The sequence below is a fragment of the Hypomesus nipponensis genome, chromosome 11, assembly GCF_054491055.1.
Source record: "Hypomesus nipponensis isolate SF chromosome 11, ASM5449105v1, whole genome shotgun sequence".
NCBI lineage: Eukaryota > Metazoa > Chordata > Actinopteri > Osmeriformes > Osmeridae > Hypomesus > Hypomesus nipponensis.
In genome coordinates, this window is record NC_140371.1 from 5231310 (window position 1) to 5256308 (window position 24999).

The 24999-nt window shown below is 43.6% G+C and overlaps 1 protein-coding gene and 1 pseudogene across 5 annotated transcripts; both read left to right on the top strand.

The window, feature by feature from the left end:
• Positions 1-11907: 11907 nt before the first annotated feature.
• On the top strand, positions 11908-21180 carry LOC146267853 (histone H2B). 5 transcript variants are annotated; one of them, XM_084709272.1, is made up of 4 exons: positions 11908-12480; positions 13676-14197; positions 14497-14600; positions 15209-15949. In XM_084709272.1, exons 1-2 carry the CDS (start codon positions 12110-12112, stop codon positions 13704-13706), a joined length of 402 nt encoding a protein of 133 aa, XP_084565398.1. In that variant the 5' UTR covers positions 11908-12109; the 3' UTR covers positions 13707-14197; positions 14497-14600; positions 15209-15949. The 5 variants fall into 5 exon arrangements, with proteins under 5 accessions (XP_084565398.1, XP_084565401.1, XP_084565400.1 ...); XM_084709274.1 differs by having other exon boundaries at positions 11911-12416; XM_084709273.1 differs by having other exon boundaries at positions 11924-14197.
• LOC146267854 (histone H1 pseudogene) lies at positions 17296-18394 on the top strand (annotated as a pseudogene).
• Positions 21181-24999: the final 3819 nt, after the last annotated feature.

A 24999-nucleotide genomic window follows, 5' to 3' on the forward strand; every position in this document is an offset into this window, starting at 1 on the left:
TATATATATGATCAAATTTGATGAGTGATTTAATTTACGCTTTATATGGTAAAGAAAACAATCCATTTTAGTTTTATATGCTCATCAATGCATTCGAGTTTGTGTATTTACCTTGATGACTTTGTGAATAAACATTCTAACGTGAATGAGCTTTGTTCTCTATTCCTGTCTACAAAACAATCCACTTTAAGAAATGTTTTTTTTCACAGATTTCAACAGTTCACACTATACTAATGATAGTTTACATTCATGAACATCAGTAATATTCTTTATTTCCAATCATTATTAACATTTGATTGATTAAAAAACAAGATACCAAAATACACTTTGATAGACAGCGCCACCTGCTGGATGAGGAAAACCATGTCCTAAACTGGAGAATGATAGTGGGGGAAGTTGTCATCCCTAGTTAGCATGTTTCTTATCAATAAGCCCTCAGTAATTTTCATGACCTGTCCATACATCTTCCAACGTATACATGCAACACATACGTAATGCCATCATCCACAGAACAATTTTAAGAGTTATTTGTACTTTTCTTAATCAACAGGAGAATTGGGTCCAATAGGGGTCCAATGATGGTCTGGAAATGATGCTGAATGGGCCACAGTTCTTTATAACCTCCTACAGTATTTATCTGGAGCTGATACTTACTGCCATGAAAGGTGGAACTTGGTTTCTGTGGGCGCATGACCAACTGGCAACCTGGCTGGAGAATGAGGAAGGTTAAGGCTGTCCCGAATCGCATACTTCACTTTTAGACTCTACAATCTCCAAAATCTTCAATGTAAATATCTATGAAACAAAAAAGTCAGACAATTCTGGTTTCATTGACCATGGTAACTGTTGTACTGTACTGTAGAAAAAAAATCTAATATTAGGTACTAAGTAGACTTACTTTGTAACCATGTCAGAAAATCTTAATTCACCGTACCAAGGTGAGTGAAGCTATTGTAGCTGGGATATATCCTTTAGCATGTCTTATATGCTAAAGACTGGAGTCGCTGGATGAAGTTGTTGCTTTATGGTTCTCACCCCTCATTGTGTGACTTACTTTTGCATCGGCAGTCAGATGTTGATAAAGGTTCAAGATGTGGTCTGACTGGTTCTTACACATAAATGAAGAGAAGGGAATGTGGAGCACTGTTCTCTGGGGATCTTCACTTCAGCTTCTTCTTCTCCTTCTCCTTCTTTTTCTTTCCAATTTACAATAATCATTTGTGTGTAGTGCTCAAGTGTGGCGTGTAGCCTGTTTGCATAGACCAAAAGGTGCAGTAGGAGTTTCCTATTCAAGTCAGATTATTGTGTGTGTGCCAGCATTTGCAGTGCAATATGTAATTCTAGTGTTTGTATTTAAGGTGTGGGCCAAAGTAGACTTGGTGGGGTAGCAGGTACTTAAGGGGTGGTAGGGGGCTCTGTTGGGCTGGTTCCATTCCTAACCCTGGGTTCCTATGCCACATGCGGAACATCATCTTACCCTTACTTTGGTGTCACGTTGTCTCCTGAACTCTAGCCAAAGGCAAACCCTTTGTTTTAAATATACGGTATTCAGTTTGATCAAATAAAAGCTTTGTCTATTTTTGCTATACATCCTGTGTGTCATTCTGAGTCCGAGTGGAGAGGAGTGTTGTTAATTCTGCAACCTTTTACACTAAACCTTTCCCCACGTGACAATGACTTGCAAAATCATTGTATTTTTTATTAGCTCTAAACTTACAGTTCCTCTTGTGTCAGAAGATGGACATTTCTTAATTTACTAGTAATATGCAGGGGTAGATTTTAGTAATACAAAATCTGCACTATACCAACTCTAACCAGGAGCTGTGGTGACCAGGTATAAAAGAGCTCCTAAGCGGTTAAGAGGAGCAGAGATCAATCAGCAACAGGTTTTTTATTTGTGTAATTACGGATGTTTTCATAACCCATGCCATCTCCTGACATCTGGGTAACTGAGAGGCATGTTCTTGTTTGTACCTGTTCAATACATTTCTTAGATATGTTTATATCACTCTCTTGTGTCTCTTTCATTAGAGCAAGGAGTTAACGGCCTGAATGTGTGATCCTTTGGGAATGACTGCAGGCATGGCTAGGGTTTTGGAAGTATAATACGTATAGTTACGTATTATAAGGCATAGTAAGCTTTCACTTCAATTTAAGTCACGCAAAAGACTTAAGTCAGTTGTTATGCTTTATATATTTATGTGTAAATTAGTGAATGATTAATGCACCCATTAACATTTAGGCTTGTTCAAATATATGATATACAAATGGATACTTATATTACATTACATTTACGTATTTAGCAGACGCTTTTATCCAAAGCCATTTCCAAGAGAGTTTTACAAAAGTGCATAGGTCACTGATCATAACAACGAGATAGCCCCAAACATTGCGGGTAGCCAAACATGAAGCATACATTGTGAAATCAAATAAGTCCCAATGGGAAAAACAATAAGAGCATGTAGATAGACAAGTTACAATTAAACAGCAGGAACCTCAAAAGTGCAAGAGTGTACCTGTGGAAAAAGCCAGCAACAATAATATATTTCACAGCGAGTACAATAATTTTAAGACAGTTACAACAAACCAACAAGAGCAACAAGTCTCTCAATAAGAGTCATTGTGATCCTGGAGGAAACTAACATCAGGACCAGCCGATCATTCCTAAGTGCCAGATGTGTATGCACATCTGTTATTCATAATGTATTTGTGATTTGTAAATGGTACATAAATACCATACTTTATTAATTATATTGCATAGTACAGTTTAGGAGTAAAAAATGCATTCATGTCCTAAGATGTTTAACAATGGTAATAGTAGCAGAAAAAGATGGGTGTTTGTAATCAAATCAATAAAATAAACCCTATTTACACGTGTGTAGGAAATTAGTTTTTAATATTCTCAGTTACATTACTGCAGACATTGGCAGTTTTTTGTAGGTTAGCTCCTACATTTTCATAACATTTTCTGAAATAAAAGTTGTACAGTTTTTGGGGCCTTTTTCTTTGCTGCATTCTGTTCTTTTACCATTTCATAACAGCCATAGGGTTGAGGTCATCTGACTTAATCACTAGAAAATGAATGGAAAACATGTTGTTCCAACCCTTTATTGAAAAACAGAACTGACAGTGCAAATTCACAGTGCAAAAAAGCTTCAGAATGTGCACAAACAGGCACACAAGTTTGAAAAAGTTAATATCAGCGTGGATTTAATGCTATTTTCAGAGATTAGCAATTTGAGTTTTTTTTCAAACATTTTGACAAAATGTAAAGGTTGTGGAAGTAGGCCTGACTTAATCTGGTGTATATGTAAGTTTTTCTGACACAGGATTAAGCTATTTTCAAAGATAAGTAATATTCTATCATTTCATTTGAAACTTTATTGAAAAAGTAAAGGCTGTGGAAGTATACCAGACATTGTTAAGATACTCTGGTGTCTGTGTGAGGTTTTATATTCATACAAATACAAACCAAGCTTAAAACATTCCTCCAAACCCAACGGTTATATGTCGGGAATCGTAATTTTCTCAATTTGGTAGAGCTAGACTGTGCTAACGTGTAGATCTAGGCTAGTCTACTGGCGTTATAGACAACCGGCCTTATCGACAGCCCAGCCACTTTCAATAGAGAAATTTCAAGTTTGACCCTGCACAAGACAATTATGATAAGATACACGTTGTTAGTTTGAGATAGTGTTTAGATTTATCAATGTAGGAGGCTACTTTTCTTATGCTGGGGACACACTATACTATTTTTTAATCTTATAAGATTTTCAAACTATGAGAGACCACAAATATGAGGACAAAAAATCCTAGATTTAGCTGTTTTGCTCCTACAGTGTGTGGTCACACTTCACACCTCACACCAAAGAAACTTCTGATAAAATCTGCGGAACCATCAAGATAATCGGGACATATGTTACCTAGGATTGTCGGAAGGACCGAAATCTGCCCGATTATCCTGTGGTGTGTCCCCAGCATTAGTTGCTGTGGCAAATCTTTAACAAATGAACGTAAGAAATGGTTCGTTACCGACTGTAAAAGGGTGGAACGTTGGAAAGTTTGACTGCAGACTTACTTACACAGAGAACATATTCATCATCAGCATAAAAATTCACAACTGACAGTTATAACTTTGTGTTTGTTGGTATGTTTTCTGTTTTAGATGCCCTAACTCAGCAAATGGGGACAGGAATCTCAGAATTTGCATTTACCCAGACGGCACAAAAATGACTTTGCTATGCTCCAGACAGGATGGGTGGGGGACGTGGATGCCAGAGCAGGAGTGAATGTTTTTTAAGGTAAATCAAGGTGCTGCCCCCCAACCGCAACACGGATATGTGACTTGGCGCCCTCTGCAAATATTTTTTTTTGCTCATATCAGCCAAAAACTTTTCCTTGTGCGCTGTGGGCATTCACATTAATTGTAGAACTCCCTTTTAGCATCACATCAAACCCAGAATGTGCATGCATTAGCAGGGCACTTTGGTGTCGTATACGGAGGCCGGTTCTGGTGGGCCGGTCTGGATCAAAGTCCAAGGCCTGTTTTTACTCCCAGTCCGTCCCTGCCTACTTCATATTGAGCAAATTTAGATTGGTATTGCGCAACAATCGAGAGATGGTGACCCCCCCGAATATTGACGGGTATTTCGCACACTGGTTTACAGCCTGTTCACTGACAACACCTGTTTAGAACAAGTAGTCTAGGCCTAGTCATATTTTTGTTATCACACGATGACTGACATATTGTCAAATTATAAACATCTCTTTCCAAATAGGCGTAATAATTGTATTAGCACTATGTTGTGGAGACTATGTTCTCTGGTCAGTCATAGTTAGAAGCCACTGTGGTGCATCCGATTAAAATGCCTGAGATGATAAGTTGCTATTCATTGTACAGTTGAGAGGAATGGTGTTGGTTATATTTGCCTTTTTTGGGTGTGTGTTTGTGTGTGTTTATGTATCTGAACGCACACAATACAACACTCTCGCACTCTACACTATAAACCAAATGTCCGCACCATAAACTTCTGTAGAGGCAGTCCACTACTCCGCTATTCCCGCCACTGGGTACCGTCAGCACGAGCATCCCCAGATTGCACTCTGATTGGCTGTACCGAGTGAGCCATAAGGGGTGCACACGCTAATGGCATGACCCAGCAGCAGCAAAAGGGCTGTTCACGTGCACAGTCTGAGGAGGCAAAACCATCAGTCCTTTGCAACAGTTGGTCTGCCAAGTTTGCCCTCATCAGAAGGGCTGGATGGTTGTAAGTCCAGGTCTGGGATGGTGGGAATGGTGATGAGGCGGGCAACTGGTCTGAGGTAGTGTCTGCAACCGTTGACTCCAGGGTTAACCTTGGTGACTCGGCCCACAGGCCAGAGTGCTCTGGGTAGGAGAGGATCCATCACCATGACGATGTCATCAGTTTGTAGGGCTGGCGTGCCCCTATGCCACTTTGAACGGATTTGGAGAGCTGGGAGGTAATGCCTGATAAAATGCATCCAGAACTCGTCTGCAAGGATCTGTGAGTGCTTCCACCGTCTTCGGCCCTGAAGCTGTGACTCTTTATAAACTGTTTGGGGCAAGCCGCCCCATCAACAACAGATTTGGGGTCACTGGATCTGGATCAGCAACATCACTGGACACATATCCAAGCGGCTAGGAATTTAGCATTCCTTCCACCTCAATCAAAACAGTTCGCAACACCTCTTCTTGTATAGCAGGGGGTTGCACAGTGGCATACAGGGCCACCTTCACAGACCTGATTTCTCTCTCCCAAATACCCCTTAAATGAGGTGCATTAGGAGGGTTGAACTTCAAGCTAATCTGGTGCACAGATAGCCCTCCTTCAGGCCACGATGCAACACCTGGAAAGCTTCACGGAGTTCTCTCTCTCCACCCTTGAAATTTGTGCCCTGGTCAAACAACATTTCTGCTGGTTACCCTCTTCTTGTAATTAATCTGCGAAGGGCCATTAAAAACAAATCAGTGTTCAGGCTTGTCAGGATATCTATGTGCACTGCGACGTCCAATTTTGATCATGAACGGCCCAAAACAATCCACTCCTGTAGAGAAGAAGGGGGGCTTGAACAAGCGGAGCCGTGCTTGAGGAGGGTCCGCCATTTTGGGCACCAATGGCTTGGCTATCCACCGTTTGCAGTCCGGGCAGGAGTGTTGATGCCGTTTGACAGCCTCACGTCCATGTAAGATCCCAAAACTCCTCCGGATCTCTGCAAAGAGGCGCTCAGAGCCTGGGTGCCGCAGGTCGTTATCCACATCATGGATGAGAAGTTTTGTGACTTTATGAGCAGACTCTAAGACAACAGGATGGATAGACTCAGCTTCCATGTGTTCACTGTGGTGAAGGCGCCCTCCAACTCTGATCAACCTGGTGGCCTGGTCGTACTCAGGGTCAAAGGTAATCAGCCTGCTAGAGTGTGTTACTGGCCTGCCGGCAGCTAGGTGGGCATAGTTTTCTGCAAAACTATCCTGCTCAGCTTGTCGCATGACATCCAACTCAATTTCCCTGTAGTCCTCAGCAGCCGAACCACTTTGGCTGGCAGACACCACATGCTGGGAAAGTGCAATGGCATGCACCAGGCTTCTCTGAATGCCCTTGCACTGACAGAAACATGGATCCGCCCAGAGAACACTGCAACTCCAGCTGCTCTCTCTGTCAACCACTCATTCTCTCACTCACCTCGCTCAACCGGGCGGGGTGGTGGGACAGGCTTGCTTCTTTCCCCACATATTAAATACACATCCACACCACTCTCTGTTATTGCCAAATCATTTGAATACCATTATGTGATGCTAACTGATCCTATCAAAGCATGCTTCATGGTTCTTTATCGCCCACCAGGACCTCTAGCCGACTTTGTGGAGGGGCTGGACAGGCGCGCCCCCAGACATTTTTCATAGGGGTGACAAGAAGGAGCAAGGGAAAATCTTGGGGTGGCTGGCACACCAAAATTAAAACACATTTCAGGATTATATTTTGCTCTTGTACTTAATAGGCTAGATGTCAATATCAGCATTAATAATAGCATACTGATATACTATGGTCTTTTACTGGTAGGCTACTGTATTTTTCAGAAAACATGCCACAGCTTTGTGTTTGTAAATCGGATAGCCTACCAAAGTTGAATTATCCATTAGCGATGCTAGCTAACGTATGTTTGGTAGCTGTATTTAACAGTGACTGGGTCTTGCAACTGTTTGATTTACTGAAATATTTATTAAATGTTATGTTTTACTAACCATTTGCCTACTTTAGCAAGTCTCTGTAACTGAGACAATGTCTCAAACTAGATATTTAGTTTAATTTTCACAACAATCCTCTTTGTTGTATGTATCTGTATCCAGGCAATTCAGTTCTTCAAATAGGCTAGTTTTCATTTTCTTTAAAAAGTATATGAACAGCTTGAACGAGTACATTGATTGTAATAAACACAACTACTGGAAACAAACAAGCCTTCTACAGTTGAAATATTACACAATGGCCTTTATTTTCAAGACAGTTCAAAAACATTACACAAAGGCCTTTATTTTCTGCAGTTCAAAAACATAATGGCCTTTATTTTCAATACAGTTCAAAAAGATTACATAATAACCTTTTATTTTCTACAGTTCAAAAACATTACACAATGGCCTTTATTTTCTACAGTTCAAAAATATTACACAATGGCCTTTATTTTCAATACAGTTCAAAAACATTTTTCAATGCAGCTTTATTTGGCCCTTGCTGTGCCTTTTTTTTTTTTTACAAAAACAATATATAAGTATAAAGATATGTTCAAAAGACCCTAAGTGAAAAAAATAAAACCTATATTATCATGGACAATGTACTGACATGTTTACATTCTTTTCAAAACAGCTTTATTCGCCTGTTTTTGTGTCTTTGGGCAAACACATTTACAAAATCCTCTAGATTTATGGCCTTAGCCCTTCTTGGCTCTACACTTAACACCCCCAAATTACCCAACCGCTCATCACTCATTGTATTCCTTAAGGCTGTCTTAATTAACTTTAGCACTGAAAAACTGGCTCACAGGCTGCAGTACTCACAGGTAACGCAAGTGCTATTTTGCATAGTTAAAAACATTTCATTGAACATCTCCCTATATAGCTCAAGAAATACAGTAAGCTCTAATAAACTGGTTGGTGTTTTCAAACCACTAGATTTCTTCCCATTTAGAGTCTGTTTTAGCAGACAGGAATCTCATACTCTAGATCCTCAGTGATGCATTTATATTATAAGGCAAATGGTAACACTACATTCTTCTCACAAAATGTGGAACTGCAGGGATTCAAAGCTTGTATCCCTTCCAGTATTACAATATTTTGTTTTGAAAATCTTCTCTTCACCTCAGAGAGAAGCGCATCAATAAGGGGAATAAAAGAATCTGCCCGAAATGATTCCTTATCAGTGTTGACCTGTCTTTGAACTATTGGAGTGGAAATGTAGTAACCTTCAAGCCCAGAGCTTGGTGTGACCTGACGCCCTGGAGGTCCAATACTGATGTTGCATTGCTCGGTAAGGGTCACAGTACTGTCCCAAATATCATTAAAGTGAGAGCCCTCTCAATAACTATTTAAGGTTTCAGCAAGAGAGTCGATAAGGGTAACAGCTGTGCCCAAATTGATTGTGGGGACTGTAAAAAATGTGATACATTTTTTATTTCACCAAAGACATTGGTTAATGTAACAAGGCCAACAAGGCCAACAAACTTCAGATCTATTTGGGCCAATAAACCTCTTGCCTCTACAGCTCTGTCACCATTTCTTTCTTCAGAAATTTCTTTTAGTAGATGCATGATAGCTGGCAGTCTGTCCCTCACTGTCTTGCAAGCTTTGTACCTACATGCCCACCGTATCTCTATCAGCCTTTGCAACTCTCTCGGGGGCCCCTGAAACATCTCCCTCTGTACCTCTAACTACCATTGGTGCACATATGACCCAGACACAAAAACATACAGTTTCTGCAAAAGAGAAAAGAAACAATAGGCTTCAGGGATGCATTTCACACTGTCAACTAATATTAAATTCAAGCAGTGTGCATTGCAGTGAACATTAAAAGCTATGGGGACATCTGACTTGATGCGTGCTTGCACACCTCGGTTCTTTCCACTCATAACAGAGGCACCGTCATAATCTTGCCCTACTAGATGGTTTCTGTAGTCAAGGCCATACTTCTTTAGTATTTCTATAATTTTCTGTGAAAATGCTGCTGCATCGAGGCGCTCTGCGGCCTCAAAGGTGAGAAAACCTTCACATATTGACCAATTGTAATAAACCATAATACTGAAAACCTCACTTTGTTTAACTTCAGTAATTATTGAGGAACGGACCATTTCAGCCAGGCAATCAATCATTTCGTTTTGTGTATTATGACCAAGGTATGTAGCATTTCTTTGACATGTCATTTTTCTTTTGACTGTTTGATCATGCTTTGCTAACAGTTCCATAATAGAAAGAAAGTTTCCTTTATTCTGACCTTCTGTTTCATTATGAGCTCTCTGTCCAATGTTTTGCGTGGCTGTGAGGAGCAAGGTTTCTGCCCATGCTAACGTAGCATTACAATGTCATTCTGATTTTGCATGACCAACAAAACCCCCATCTTTGTACACACATGGACAAAATTGTTGGCACCCCTCGGTCAATGAAAGAAAAACTCACAATGGTCATAGAAAAAACTTTTATCTGACAAAAGTCATAATAAATACAATTCTATGAATGTTAACCAATGAAAGTTAGATATTGCTTTTCAACCATGCTTCAACAAAATTATTTAAAAATATAGCTGCAAGCAGCAATGCGGGTTCCTCCACAAAATGGCAAAATATTAAAAAAATGTACAATGTACAAGCAAAACGATTTAATGTTTGGCCAACAATAGTAGGCTGAATGGGGATTTGAACTCATGAGCAAAAGTCAGTCCCAAGTCAGTCTCTCTCTCCTCTCTGCTACACACCAACTGTTGAGATTTTATGAATAGAAAGGGCAGAGTATTACCTTTGGTCAGCTTTGGGACAAAGGTTAAGAAAATGTCTACATTTCAATGTCAAATTGCATGAAATCGCACTTGGTGCTACTTCAGAATGATGTCATCTCTAAGCCAATAAGGTTTAAAAAACCATCAGTCAAAATGATACTGTATTTATTGACACAAAGATATTGAGGCAATGAGGACATTTACATAAATACAACACTTTCAGCCATTTTGTATTGCATTTCACCCTATACAAAGACACATTTGCCCACACACAACTTCCATTTAACTGAACAAACACAACAACTGAAAATCCCTCACACGGCTGTTGTAAACGCACTATTTTCCACAAGTCTTTGCCTATTTGACATAACACACTGCATGCTAGGTACCCAAGGGGCGCTGACGCTGATTATCTAGCTGTGCTCCGACTGTGATTTGAGTATTAGCTTTGGTCAGCTTTGTGACAAAGGTTAAGAAACGGTTGATATTTCAAGGTGAAAAGGCACATGGTATATCATAATTATGTCATCCTGTTTAACTAAACAGATAATCAAAATTATGATAGGCCAAAAGACTGCAGCTGGAATTGAACCTGTAACCTTGCAGTACACTGTCTTAGCTTACTGAGCTATTCTCAGTGTTGAGAACCATTGTTGTCAGTTACTGTATAGAAAAATAAGCTATTTGTTCTGTGGCAAGCATTACAAGATTTGGCTGAAGTTTAAACAGCTGTAATTCTGTGATCTTCTGAGATATCAAGGCAGGGGCAGGCAGGCAGGGCAGGCCAGCTGGATAAAGCTGTCTTTGGGGGCAGGGCTGAAGAGAAGCTGTCCAGTTAGAGAGGGTAGTCCAGCAAGGGGTCTGTGTTGCTCCAGCATCGTCTGTTGCCTCTGTTACACTCAACATCCTCTGTTGTTTCTCTCAGCATGCTCTGTTGCACTCTGTTGAGCAGGCCTCTGCATGACCTGTAAAAGTGAAAAAAGGGTCCATGTCAGTGGTGAAAAATAAAGCTTTACCCATCTACACTTGACACAGACTTCAGTTTTGACTGTGAAATGCAGTGGCAATACTTGAACTTGAATCCAAATGTGTTGAACTGATGGAGACCCGGCCATGCAAAGTCACTTCAAACATTTGGCTCGATTCCAGGCTCTGGCAAGAGTATTTAGCTCTAAACTGGTCAATATACACATCTGACCAAAGACCAGCTCGACCTTTGTCTGTAAACAGTGATTCTGACTGTCAGAGACCTTTAAGAGCCACCCACATGATACACATCAGAGACTTTATTTCCATATTACTGGTGTAGGGTGTCAAAATTTAGTGGAGCCTTTTGAAATTATTTGTATATCTTGGGTGAACAAAACGGTGAACGTTACTGGGTTGATGAGTCCAGTTTCGTCCCCATTTTAGTGGCACATTTGAACACATCAAATATACTGACAATTACTGTAAAAGTTTTGTTCAATTTGTATGTCGGTGATCATGGCTTATCCGAATCATTTGAGCCAATGGTATTGTAAAGGGATTCATTATTCAGGCTTCAGCTGTTTTATAGGCTACTTGGGCTGTGGCATCTATCAATGAATTATATTAGCCGAACAGGGCGATTGACCGAGATGTATCAGTCTGTACTGTGCATGACTTTAGATATTAGCATCAGCTCAGTTAATGCTTTATGAAAACTGTTGTAGATAACACTGACTCAGCCCTGGATGCATGCGGGGCTCGCGTGGGACTGCACCAAAACGAAGCTTATGACGTCAATAACACGTGTTTCTGGTTGAACTAGGCGGTAAACTGCCCAGGGAGTTTGGCTTAATTTCCGAGCTTGATTCTTTGTAGTGTAAAAGGTACATTGAAGTGTAAAACTCTTTTCAAATATTTCCTTTAAGTGATCATGACTGTCAGTTTATGATTACTGAAAGGGTAAGGGGGTTGGTAAATCCCAGACATACGCAGTAGATTTCAGAATAGCTTGCAAAAGTCGTTTCCCAACTGTATGCAGCGACAAGCAGGAGGCGTGCCTTAACATTTGCATGTCTCCCACTATATATACGGGGTAACCTGCCGCTCCAGTCATCATTCGTTTCTGAGAAGCTGCGACACTGACAATGCCTGAGCCTGCAAAGTCCGCGCCCAAGAAGGGCTCTAAGAAAGCCGTTTCCAAGACTGCCGCGAAGGGCGGCAAGAAGCGCAGAAAGTCCAGGAAGGAGAGCTACGCCATTTACGTGTACAAGGTACTGAAGCAGGTCCACCCTGACACTGGTATCTCCTCTAAGGCCATGGGAATCATGAATTCCTTTGTCAACGACATTTTCGAGCGTATTGCCGGGGAATCGTCTCGCCTGGCTCATTACAACAAGCGATCAACCATCACCTCCAGGGAGATCCAGACCGCCGTCCGCCTTCTGCTCCCCGGTGAGCTGGCCAAGCACGCCGTGTCCGAGGGCACCAAGGCAGTGACCAAGTACACCAGTTCCAAGTAAACAGGCGTCATCTCAAATTCATCCCAAAGGCTCTTTTAAGAGCCACCCACTTGTGTCTTGCAATTGAGAAAGTCCATCGCACTTGTTCGAATGTATTGGTGTATTTTAATACGAAGCACAGATATCTTTGAACCAGGACAAGTTGCTGTAGTCTACTCCTATGTACAGACGACTGTCACCCCACGTAATTCCTTTTGAAGTCATGGTGGAACACGCCTGAAAAGGCTCTGATTGCTGAGTTGACCATGGATCCTTTTCTTGTTAATTGTAGGCTAACGTTTCATTGTGCATCAGTCCATTTGCTGATTTAGACAACGTTATTACCCAAAGCCACGTACAATTAAAACTTTGAGTAGTAGGCTGCTGCAGAACCCCAAGTGTGTCGTTTGACAGTATTGTCGTAGTACCACCTCAGCTACCAGGCACGGTGAAAAAGCTTGGATCACTGTCTCAATAGTTTAAGCACAGCAAAACATCTCGATAACAATGTATGATGAACACAAATACTATACTACAGTGCAATATACTAACGTCTAATTTCCTCAACAATAATCTTCAAATGGTCTTTAACTTACAGTACGTGCCTATGTAGCCCAGGTTATGGAAGACGATCTTGAGGGAATTAGATATGACTGTACTGTACTTATTGTAAGTCGCTCTGGATAAGAGCGTCTGCAAAATGACTAAATGTAGATATGAATTACCGAGACATTTGCATATCACCAATCACTTTTTCCACTTATGTACATATTAATGAGTGCATGCTAAACAATGGCTGTGTTTTTTTGATATTTTATTATTAGTAATCATGTGTCGTTGGCACCACTGTTGCAGCTGTGTAGTTTGTCTCGTGGCTGCAATGTCATCGGTCGCGCAACTTCAGAGTCAGTCCTTTGGTGGAGTGGCGCGAATGGAAAGAGGAAAATATCTAAAAACAAGTACAACAACGTTTATGATTTGAGTTGAATGCAACCAAGTTATCAAACGGTAGATTATCAAACTCGAAACCCGAAAGAATGTAAACTTGGATTGGATCAACAATCGAATAAAGAATTCTGAATTGGATATCCTGGCTGGTTCTCGCTGTTGAAGACAAGCCTATTGAGAGAAATAAAAAGTCCTCACGACTTATGCATCCCCCATCACCAACAACATGGACATTCACTAACGCGTAGACCTGTGTCCTTGTAGGTTCAAAACTATAGGGGAAGGAGAGCGATAGGGAGACCAAGATATCCCCGACGTCCACAGCCAACCTGGCCCAGTGCAACCTCTTGGGGGGGGAGGGGTGACAGGCTCTGAGTGTGAAGATACTTGACTGGATCTGAGTGGGGAGATAAGTGGATTTCTATGAAGAAGTGTTCCAATTGCAGATTGTGGTTAAAATGTGTTTAAAATGTATTATTTTTTTATGTTGATTTGTCCTGCAGTGAAGTTGAAATCCCATTTTCCATGAATGAAAAAAATAAAATAAAATCTTGATGACGGGCAATATGCGACTCGCGATGGGGGGGCCAGCAATTTTGGCCCCCCCGTTGATGGCGCCACTGGAGCTGGACATGCTCCTCAGCGTCCTCCCGGATGATGGTACCCCGCTGATAATCCTTGGGGACTTCAACATCCACCTCCAAGGAACACAGGCCGTCGACTTCTTGTCTCTCCTGACCTTCTTCGACCTGACGCTGCTGAGCACACCGGCGACCCACAAAGCAGGCAAACAGCTAGACCTCATCTTGACACTTAACTGTATCACTGACTTAACCTCTGTCACCCCACTGCACATTTCTGATCACTACTTTATCCAATTCTCTGTCTCTCTCCCTCCAACTCCCTCAACGTCCCCTCCCAACTTTCCGGCGCAACCTCCGCTTGCTATCCCCCTCCCATTTCTTCTCTATTGTAACATCCTCCCTCCCATTGACGAGTTCTCGTCCCACCCCACTGACACTGCCATTAACACCCTGTTAACCACTTTAACTGCATCACTTGACTCTCTGTCCCCTGTCAACCAGGCCTGCACGATCTTCTCCCTCCTGCCCATGGCTTACGAATGTTATTCGTGAAGAACAGTCCACCCTTCGAGCAGCTGAGAGGAGATAGCGCAAGTCCAAAGATGGTCTGGACCTTGATAAGTATCACTCCCTCCTTAAATCCTTCTCTCCTCACATAACTGGTGCTAAACCCCTCTACTTTCTGATAAAAATGAACTCTGCTTCAAACCCCCACAAACTTTTCTCTACCTTCTCCACCCTTCTTAACCCACCTCCCCCCCCCCTCCACCCTGACAGCAGACAGCTTCTCCTCCTTTGAGAAAAAAGTCTCAGACTTTAGGAGTCTTTTCCCTAAACCCACCTTTTCTACCCTCTCACCCTCCATGACTGACGCAACTAAATGTCTCAACATTTTCTCTCCCCTGTCCGAGGCAGAACTCTCTGACCTCATTCTCTCTCATCGCCCCACCTCCTGTCCCCTTGATCCTGTCCCCTCTCTTTCAAACCATCTCCCCTTCCATCATAACTTTTTCTTCTCCATGTCCTAAACTCCTCTCTTACCTCCGGCACCTTCCCCTTTGCCTTCGAACAGGCCAGAGTTACCCCTCTACTCAAAAAACCCTCCTTTAACCCTGCCGTCCTCCAGAACTACAGACTGGTATCACTGTTACCCTTCTTTTCTAAAACAATTGAACGTGCTGTATCTAACCAACTGTCTAACTTTATCTCTCAGAACAACCTGCTTGACCCCAACCAATCGGGCTTCAAGACTGGCCACTCCACAGACTGCCCTCCTTTCAGTCACCACTGCCCTCCAGTCTGCCAGAGCGGCTTCAAGGTCATCTGTCGAAAAATTTAAATAGTAGAGTAGAATAAACTGGTTTAAATAAGCCTAAATACAAAACTTTCTAACTAGTAACCAGTATAGCAACCATGACAGTTTCCTGCTAGCACACGTGGCTATCTCTAAAATTTAAGGTCGGCATAGCGACGGACGCGTCCTTGCTTCGGAACGGCATTGTGACATCAGGTAGGACACTATTTGGCCCTAGGACACTATTTGGCCTGACAGCACCTAGGAATAATTTGCTGGACCTGATGTTTGTTTCCTCCAGGATCACAATGACTCTTAAAGACGTGTTGCTCTTGTTAGCTGTAACTGATTTAAAACTCTGTACTTGCTGTGAAATATGCTTACTGTTGCTTGCTTTTCTACAGGTACACTCCTGCACTTTTAAAAATGTTGTTTCAGGTTCATGTTGTTTAATTGTAAGTTGTTTAACTACATGCTCTTATGATTCTACCCTTTGGCACTTATTTTTGTTTTTTCACAATGTATGCTTCATGTTGGGCAATGTTGGGGATATCTCGGTGTTATGATCAGTGACCTATGCACTTTTGTAAAAGCTCTCTCTTGGAAGTCGCTTTGGATAAAAGCGTCTGCTAAATGAATACATGTAAATGTACTCTTATTGTACAGACAAATGTGTCGTCCCACGTCATTCCCTTTGAAGTCATGATGGTGTATCACGCCTGAAAAGGCTCTGATTGCTGAGTTGACCATGGATCCTTTTCTTGTTATTTGTAGGCTAACGTTTCAATGTGCGTCAGTCCATTTGCTGATTTAGACTTTTTACCCAAAGCCACGTACAAATGGAACTTGAGTAGTAGGCTGCTGCAGAACCCCAAGTGTGTCGTTTGCCAGTATTGCCGTAGTACCACCTCAGTCACCAGGCGCGGTGAAAACGCTTGGATCACTGTCTCAATAGTTTAAGCACAGCAAAACATCTCGATAACAATGTATGATGAACACAAATACTATACTACCGTGCAATATACTAACGTCTAATTTCCTCAACAATAATCTTCACATGGTCTTTAGCCTACAGTACGTGCCTGTGTAGCCTAGGTTATTGAAGACGATCTTGAGGGAATTGGATATGACTGTACTGTACTTATTGTAAGTCGCTCTGGATAAGAGCGTCTGCAAAATGACAAAATGTAGATATGAATTACCGATACATTTGCATATCACCGATCACTTTTTCCATGTACATATTAATGAGTGCATGCTGAACAATGGCTGTGTTTTTTTAAATTTTGTATTATTAGTAATCATGTGTCGTTGGCACCACTGTTGCAGCTGTGTAGTTTGTCTCGTGGCTGCAATGTCATCGGGCGCGCAACTTCAGAGTCAGTCCTGTGGTGGAGAGGTGCGAATGGAAAGAGGAAAATATCTAAATACAAGTACAACGACGTTTATGATTTGAGTTAGGGGAAGGAGAGCGATAGGGACACCAAGATTTCCCCGACGTCCACAGCCACACACTGTGTTTTGTATCCCCCATAAGAGACCCCTTTTAAAGTCCCTCGTACCCCAGCTGTGTATTCTAAAGCAGTTATTTTTTTCGGCAGATCATTTGTTTCACTAGAAAACGTTTGCTCGTTGTCAACGCCAGCAATTTTAGACACTATTGGGGGCAAATGGCACAGACAACAAGGTGCGCACAGCTCCTTCAGCGAGGCCAACGGCAATGATTTGAGCCGGCCACAACAAAACACAGAGTGCCTTCGGTCCACATACCGTCTTGTTTTGAACGTTAAAAAGGCTGTTTGCGGCCTGATTTACTTTTAGATCGCAGAACAACTGCAACAGGGATTTTTAGCCCGTTCTTCACCGGAAGAAAACACAAACTTGCGGACAGATAGCAGCAAGGAGAAAAGCCGGGCCGGGGTTGAGTCTACACAGTTCTCATGTCGTATTTAAGCCCAGCCCTCTGATCGCCGCAGTGCTACTCAACAGCAGAGAGCAGCGTCGCACATTCAAATTTCACACGTCCCACGAGTGTTTTAAACATGGCAGAAGTCGCTCCAGCTCCCGCTCCGGCCAAGGCACCCAAGAAGAAAGCGGCAGCCAAGCCCAAGAAGGCTGGACCCAGCGTCGGCGAGCTGATCGTCAAGGCCGTGTCCGCTTCCAAGGAGAGAAGCGGCGTGTCCCTGGCAGCGGTCAAGAAAGCCCTGGCGGCCGGTGGTTACGACGTAGAGAAGAACAACTCCCGCGTCAAGATCACAGTGAAGAGCCTCGTCACCAAAGGAACCTTGGTCCAGACCAAAGGAACCGGCGCTTCTGGCTCTTTTAAGATCAACAAGGAGGCGGAGACCAAGGCAAAGAAGCCCGTGAAGAAGGTCGCCGCTGCGAAAGTCAAAAAGGCAGCCGCCAAGAAACCCGCAGTTGCTAAAAAGTCGCCCAAGAAGGTCGCTGCGAAGAAGCCCGCGGCTGCCAAGAAGTCACCCAAGAAGGCTAAGAAACCCGCGGCTGCCAAGAAGGCAACCAAGAGCCCCAAGAAGGTGAAGAAGCCCGCAACACCCAAGAAAACAGTGGCCAAGAGCCCCAAAAAGGCAGCTAAGGCAGCCAAGCCCAAAGCCGCCAAGCCCAAGGCGGTCAAGGCAAAGAAAGCGGCGCCTAAGAAGAAGTAAACCTTAGTCCGCTTCTGTGACGGTATCACAAATATTTAAAAAAGGCTCTTTTAAGAGCCAACCACCTCTCTCCTGAAAAGCCCATGTCCATGTTGTTAGCCCATGTACCAAACACGTTCACAGACATGTTGGTGTTTCATCGCTCAGCTAACTTGTACACTTTGGAACTTTATTACAGGCCACGTCTGTTGCACCTTAAATTAGCTTGGTCTCAGACTTAAGCTAAATCGGGTCTGTATGGTTCTGTCTCAGAAGCGTCCTCGTTGACTGGTTGGGTTGATGATCAACAAACGATTTAGAAAATACTTTTGGGGACTGCTTCAGCATAGTTTCACACGAGCCAAACAGAGTAAGTGGTGGCTGCCACCATGAGAGCAGGGACTCGTTAGGGGCAACTTCCTTTTCAAGATGAGGCACAAGATAAAGTGGATTGTAGGGTCCGGATGCACATGTTAATGGTTTAACGCATTTACTGATAATCCAAGTGGATGCGCAGTCAAATTGAACTGTGATACGTGATGAGCTCCAGTCGTGCTGTTTTTAATAAAACAACCGCTCCAGCCAGTCAAAATTGAGTATTCACCCAGACGAGTTCTATTTCGTGGAGCTCCGCCCCATAGGGGAGCTCTGCTCCTATTGGTTTACCCGCTGCCTAGTGCAGCTAATGACTGAAGATCAAAATGTATCCGCACCTGTCACTCACACAGGGGCCCTATGTAAAGGGGTGACAGCTGTCACTCATCCTCCTTCAAAAATTCAGCTTTGTTCTGAATTTGATTAAACATTTGAAAGAGTATGAATTTTTCCATGTCACCTCTGCCGCATAAAGCTCTTTTAAGAGCTCAGTGCAGGTATCTGGAAGCTGAGGGAGACCGCCGCGAATTTAGCTTCGTGTGTATGGTACCTCGGCGCGCCAGAGACGGTTTGGTGAAATCCCCGGACTGTAGCGAGTGCGCTAGTCTCTCTTGAAAGGAGAGACAGAGGCGTCACAAGTTCTTCCAGGTAGAAGAGCCACGTCTGGGCAGTAACCTCCTGTGGAGGCTTTCTTCCCAGGCATGTTGTGCTCAACCCCCCTGCACTTCTCTGAGGTAAAAGGGCGCAGCCTTAGAGGATGACGAGGAGCCGGCTCCCGCCCCTCCCGTCTCCTCTGCGTTGTCTCACAGAGCAGACTTCCCTGCTGCCATAGCAAAGCCAGCTGAAATCATGGGCGTTCCCCTGCCGGCCTCTACTCCTGTGGAGGAAGAGGACCCGTGGGATTTTGGCCCCTATGGTAAATGCATGAAAGCCTCAAAGCCCTTATTCCCCACTATGCCAAAATTGGCTTATTATGTGCATGGTTCATGGGATGCGCCGTTGACGGCGAACGCGCCAGTCAAGGCGCTTCTCCCGTTCACGAGCGTGAACGGGCTGGAAGAGGCTGTCAAATTGGGTCCCCCGCCCTTGGAACCGTCCCTCGTGGAGTACTTGGTGCCAGGGGCGAGCACCTGGATGACGGTGTGGAAGACGACCCTGCCGTCCCCCCGGGACAAGCTCACTGCCTCTCTGGCAGATAAGGCTTATGTCTGGGGTGCGCAGGCAGCAGCTGCCTCTGGAAACGCTGCCCTTTTGACGGCGGCGGTCTCGAAACTTTCCACGGAAAGACCTGAGGGACTGTCGGCCGCGGAGACATCGTGGGTTGCCAGGATGGCGCAACTGCGCGGTTGTTCATCGCCTCCTGTGGTTATCTCTCACTGCCATGACAGAGGCGGACAAGTCTGCCCTGCTCAATGCTGCAGTGACAAGCGAGGGCTTGTCAGGACCGGCTGTGGCACAGTCCGCAGCTAAACGCACACCCGCTCTCTCTGCGTTATGCAGAGTGGTGAGTGTCATGCTCACCGTGACGCGTTTGTCTTGCCCGCTGAAGGCACTCGGGCTCCAGAAGGATATAGCGAGTTTGCTGACCAAAGGGACAGAGTGGGACAGAGTGTGGCCAGACAGCCCTTTCGCATGCTGACGATAAAGCGTTTGCTGACTTGTGTACAGCGGAACGACTTTGGGATCAGCATAGATCTGAAGGACGCGTATTTCCATGTGCCTATCATACTGAAGCACAGGAGATTTCTGCGTTTTGCCTTCAAAGGGAAGAAGTACGAGTACACGCGCCTGCCATTGGAATACGTGCTGGCCCCTCAAACTTTCTCCAAATGCATGGAAGCAGCTCTATAACCGTTACGGCGGAGAGGAATACGCATTCTAGCTTACCTCGACGACCTGCTAGTTCTGGCCCAGTCTCCGGACAGAGCTATCCAGGACGCGACCTCACTGGTGAGTCAGCTCAGCCAGTTGGGGTTCGCTGTCAACTGGGAGAAGAGCGCTCCATGGCCCGCTCAACAGTTTACCTACCTAGGTATCCATTTGGACACTGTTGGGATGAGAGCCAGACTGTCGGCACCACGGAGAGAGGCTATTTCGATAGCTCTCCGTGCGTTCCGGGTCTCACGCACAATCACCGCGCTGTCGGTGACGTCCCTGTTGGGGTCGATGGCGGCGGCTCATGTAGTAGTACCATTAGGCCTCCGCACAGCGGAGAGGAGGAAAGACGCTTACATAGTCTGTGCCCAGTGCGCGCTCTCTCGCGCTATCTGGAATGCACAGCAAGCATCAGATCTTCTCCCCAGTTACTGATCTGCTACATTGGATCGAGAGCTGGCTTGCCACTCTCCAAACAGAGACTTTCTCACTGGCTCTGCAAGGCTATTGGTCTCGCGTACGAGTCTATGAGATGTCCCGTGCCACCTGGCATTCGGGCTCATTCCACCCGAGGAGTGGCAGCCTCAGCCGCCATCCTCAAGGGTGTAGGAGTGGAGGAGATTTGTGAAGCAGCGTCTTGGTCGTCGCCTTCACCATTTGTGAGATATTATCTGTTGGACGTTTCCTCCTCATCTTTTGCTCATTCTGTCCTCAGCATGGCTGGTGGATCAGGTGTAGCGAGACAACACTCGAGGTTCTTGTGGGCCCTAGATGCGAGTTGTTCGTTGGTTATATCGCCAAATGTGGGACAGTCAGACATTCTCAGATGATATGCTATACTGGATGTGTTCTGTTGCCCCTCCAGCTTAGCTGGTGTGCAGGCGAGAGGAACAACATGATTTTTTTAGTAAACTCTTTCCTGTTTTCAACCTGGACGGCTCTCTGTGTCACAGCAGCGGCCTGACCTCACACAACACAAAAAATCATCAGGAGCATCGGGAGCTCCACAACCGGATCAGGAGACTGCCAACAGGTGTGTTCACTGGAGACATATGCATCTTACTCACAAAAAGAAGAATGGAGTCAAGTGGACTGTCATGTGCTTAGGTTTCCAACAGAGAAGAAGTTAATGATGGTGATGATACTGATTGTAAGTATCCCCCCTAAATTCCGTTGTCTCCCCTAGGATACCTGGTGTGATGAGGAGGAGGAGGAGGAGGAGGAGGAAGAGTCTCTGTCTATCTCTGTGGCCTAGACCAATCTTTGCTATTTGATTTGCTTCATTTCTATCATCTTTTCATGACAGCGTCAATCTTGTACTTTTATAAACCTCCCATGAAACAATCCACGCTTGAAATCAGTGTGTGTTTGTATTGACTTTGTACATATAAAATGGAAGATTGTTGACGCGCCTACATCAGTGTTAATAACCTGGATGAGGTGTTAATAACGTTAGAAATGATGGTGGGCGTTTTGTATTGAGAAGGCAAACTCTTAAGACCAATGTTAGTATCTTATAATATCCCAAAGCTACTGTTGAGCTGTCTAGTGTCAGTTGAGGGCTGTAGGTCCTTTCAATACCTCTTGGCTGTGCAAAAGATTTACACATCCCTTTTTCTTAACCATTTCTCCATTTACCAAGTCCATCCACCACAACATTTGATATTTATATATTTTTTATATCTTACATATTGTTAGCTCTTTAGTATTACACTTTTTTACTTCATTTATACATTCAACTTTTTTCCGTATGTTTATTGTATGCACCTTCCTGCCACATTAAATTATGTGTTTGTGTAAACTTAGATGGAAATAAAAACTGAAAAAATAATACACTATGCTCGCTAGTCTAAGGTTGCATGTCATGGAGAATGTCATGCAAGGTCATGAACCGGTGCACATTCACTGGACTCAGACCAAGGTTTATCTTTTCTGGCATGGTCCCTTTTACATCTCATAGCTTGCTACACTGCAAGTATAGACGAGGTATGACATTTATTGTATTGTATTTTCTGTTCCTTTCTTTACAGCTTAATTCACACATTTTCTGGAAATAATATCATTACCTCACCATATTCTTGCCTTACAATAATTAACAATTTGTCAGGAAGTACCTGTGTATATCTGTGTCCACCTACCTCTGTCTACCTGTGTTATGCCCTCTACATCCACTTTGCCAGGCTCTCCCTGTCTTTCTGTTTCTGTCTCTCTGTTTGCTTTTGTTTGTGCACATCTCCAGGCTCCAGTGATCCAGTCCATCCTGTAAAATGTCCACACCTGCAGTCCAGCTTCCCAATAACTTGCGGTGACATACCCTGGTATGCTATTCACTCACCGCCAGATTGTTGTTTTTGCATCTGCCCATTTGTCTGTCTGCTCTTTCAACTCAATGATGAGTGATTTGTAGTTGATGGAATTGGAAGATGGACTCAGGAGTGCAGATAGATTTTACATCTCAATACAGAAGAGGTAAAGTAGCTTCTGCTTTGTCTGTAGTTAACAGTACAATTTCACAAATTATTGTATTCCTTCTTCCCAGTCCATATAAGATACACGGAGGCGTATTTAAAATACGTGAATAAGAAGGGTTACACTACTTTAACTGCTTTTTCTCTCAGTAGTCCGAAGCAGGGACCGACCGGGGGGGAAAAGTTGCCCGGGAGTTTTGCTGTCAGACCGGCCCACTCAGTAAACGGCACGCGGCCCACTCAAAACACGGCGCGTTGTCCACTCACTGCATCGCACGTATCGACCAGTCATTGGCCTACTTGGAAAAATATCCATACACTTAGCATTATTTTAGATGATTACAAAGAAATTACATCATATATATTCATTTCTTACGTTAAACTTCCAAAGTCCGTAAGCAGTGGCGCCTTAATGCACGGGCTTACCTGGGCCTCGACCAATCAGGGGCCTCTTAATAATAATAAAAAATAATAATGATAATAAACGTCTGTATTCGCGGTGTCAGATCTGCTCTACAACGCATCTCGAGGTGGATATGGAGGGAGCCCCCCCCCCCCTCCCCCTTATCTAAACAAAATGTAACAAAAACTAGAGAGGGTACAATTTCGATGTGCTTGCTTGAGTCGGTTGCAGATTGGTCCATTTAATATGAAACAAGCTGAACCCCTTTAAGACAAGCTATTCTAACCACGTTGTCACCGGCATTATTTTTCAAATGGAATCGCAATTCAAACTGTATCTACCATCTGCTAACTGAAAATATGCCCCCAAAAGCGCAGGGGCAGATCTAGAGATTTTCATTCGGGGTGGCAATGGGGTGGCAGAAGGAAGTTGTTGGGTGGCCTCCTGGAGGCAAATTAAAACCCAAAATAGGGGGGTACAGTACTCCCTATAGTATATGATTAGGCTATAACATTGTAGTTTAAACCTGAACCATACCTGAGCGAGTTGGCTGAATTGGACATGCTACCGGGTTGTGAAAATATTTCAAATATGCATACTGGTCGGTAGTCCAAAAAAGGTTGTGAACCCCTGCATTAGACCATGGCCAACACCTAGAACATGATTAGTCTTTTGTTCCAAATGCTGTATTTCAACAGTGTGTTGTGGCAATGTTGGAGTTATGGTATTATTCTTTTTCTCCTCCCTTTTGAACATTTTAATATGCAGCAGCTTGAGGACCTACAGGACTCAGAGAACATTGATTCGCAAGATTTTGTTCAGCAGCCACCATTGTCCAGTTGGAATCAAAGGCAGAAAGAGGACACGGTGAGGCCACAGAACCTTGACAATTTACTTTCTGCTGAGAATAGTGTCAAGATGACATGCAATCACTGTCACGTGAAAGAAGCTGTCATCTGTTGTGGGAAATGTATCCCCTCATATTGTTTTTGTGCTGAGTGTGATGACTTGGTACAGAAACACCACACTCTACACAACAGCTATAGGGCCCTATTTTACCGATCTGAAACACAAGTATCAAAACGCAAAGCACAAGTAACTTTGTGGGCGGGACTCTGGAGCAGTTGCTATTTTGCCGGCGGGACAAATCTAAAATGGGCTTGTCCGAAGTATATTTACATTTATTCATTTAGCAGACGCTTTTATCCAAAGCGACTTCCAAGAGAGAGCTTTTACAAAAGTGCATAGGTCACTGATCATAACACCGAGATATCCCCAACATTGCCCAACATGAAGCATACATTGTGAAAACAAAAATAAGTGCCAAAGGGTAGAATCATAAGAGCATGTAGTTAAACAACTTACAATTAAACAACATGAACCTGAAACAACATTTTTAAAAGTGCAGGAGTGTACCTGTAGAAAAGCAAGCAACAGTAAGCATATTTCACAGCAAGTACAGAGTTTTAAATCAGTTACAGCTAACAAGAGCAACAAGTCTTTAAGAGTCATTGTGATCCTGGAGGAAACAAACATCAGGTCCAGCAAATTATTCCTAGGTGCTGTCAGGCCAAATAGTGTCCTAGGGCCAAATAGTGTCCTACCTGATGTCACAATGCCGTTCCGAAGCAAGGACGCGTCCGTCGCTATGCCGACCTTAAATTCTTGAGATAGCCACGTGTGCTAGCAGGAAACTGTCATGGTTGCTATACTGGTTACTAGTTAGAAAGTTTTGTATTTAGGCTTATTTAAACCAGTTTATTCTACTCTACTATTTAAATTTTTCGACAGATGACCTTGAAGCCGCTCTGGCAGACTGGAGGGCAGTGGTGACTGAAAGGAGGGCAGTCTGTGGAGTGGCCAGTCTTGAAGCCCGATTGGTTGGGGTCAAGCAGGTTGTTCTGAGAGACAAAGTTTAGACAGTTGGTTAAATACAGCACGTTCAAT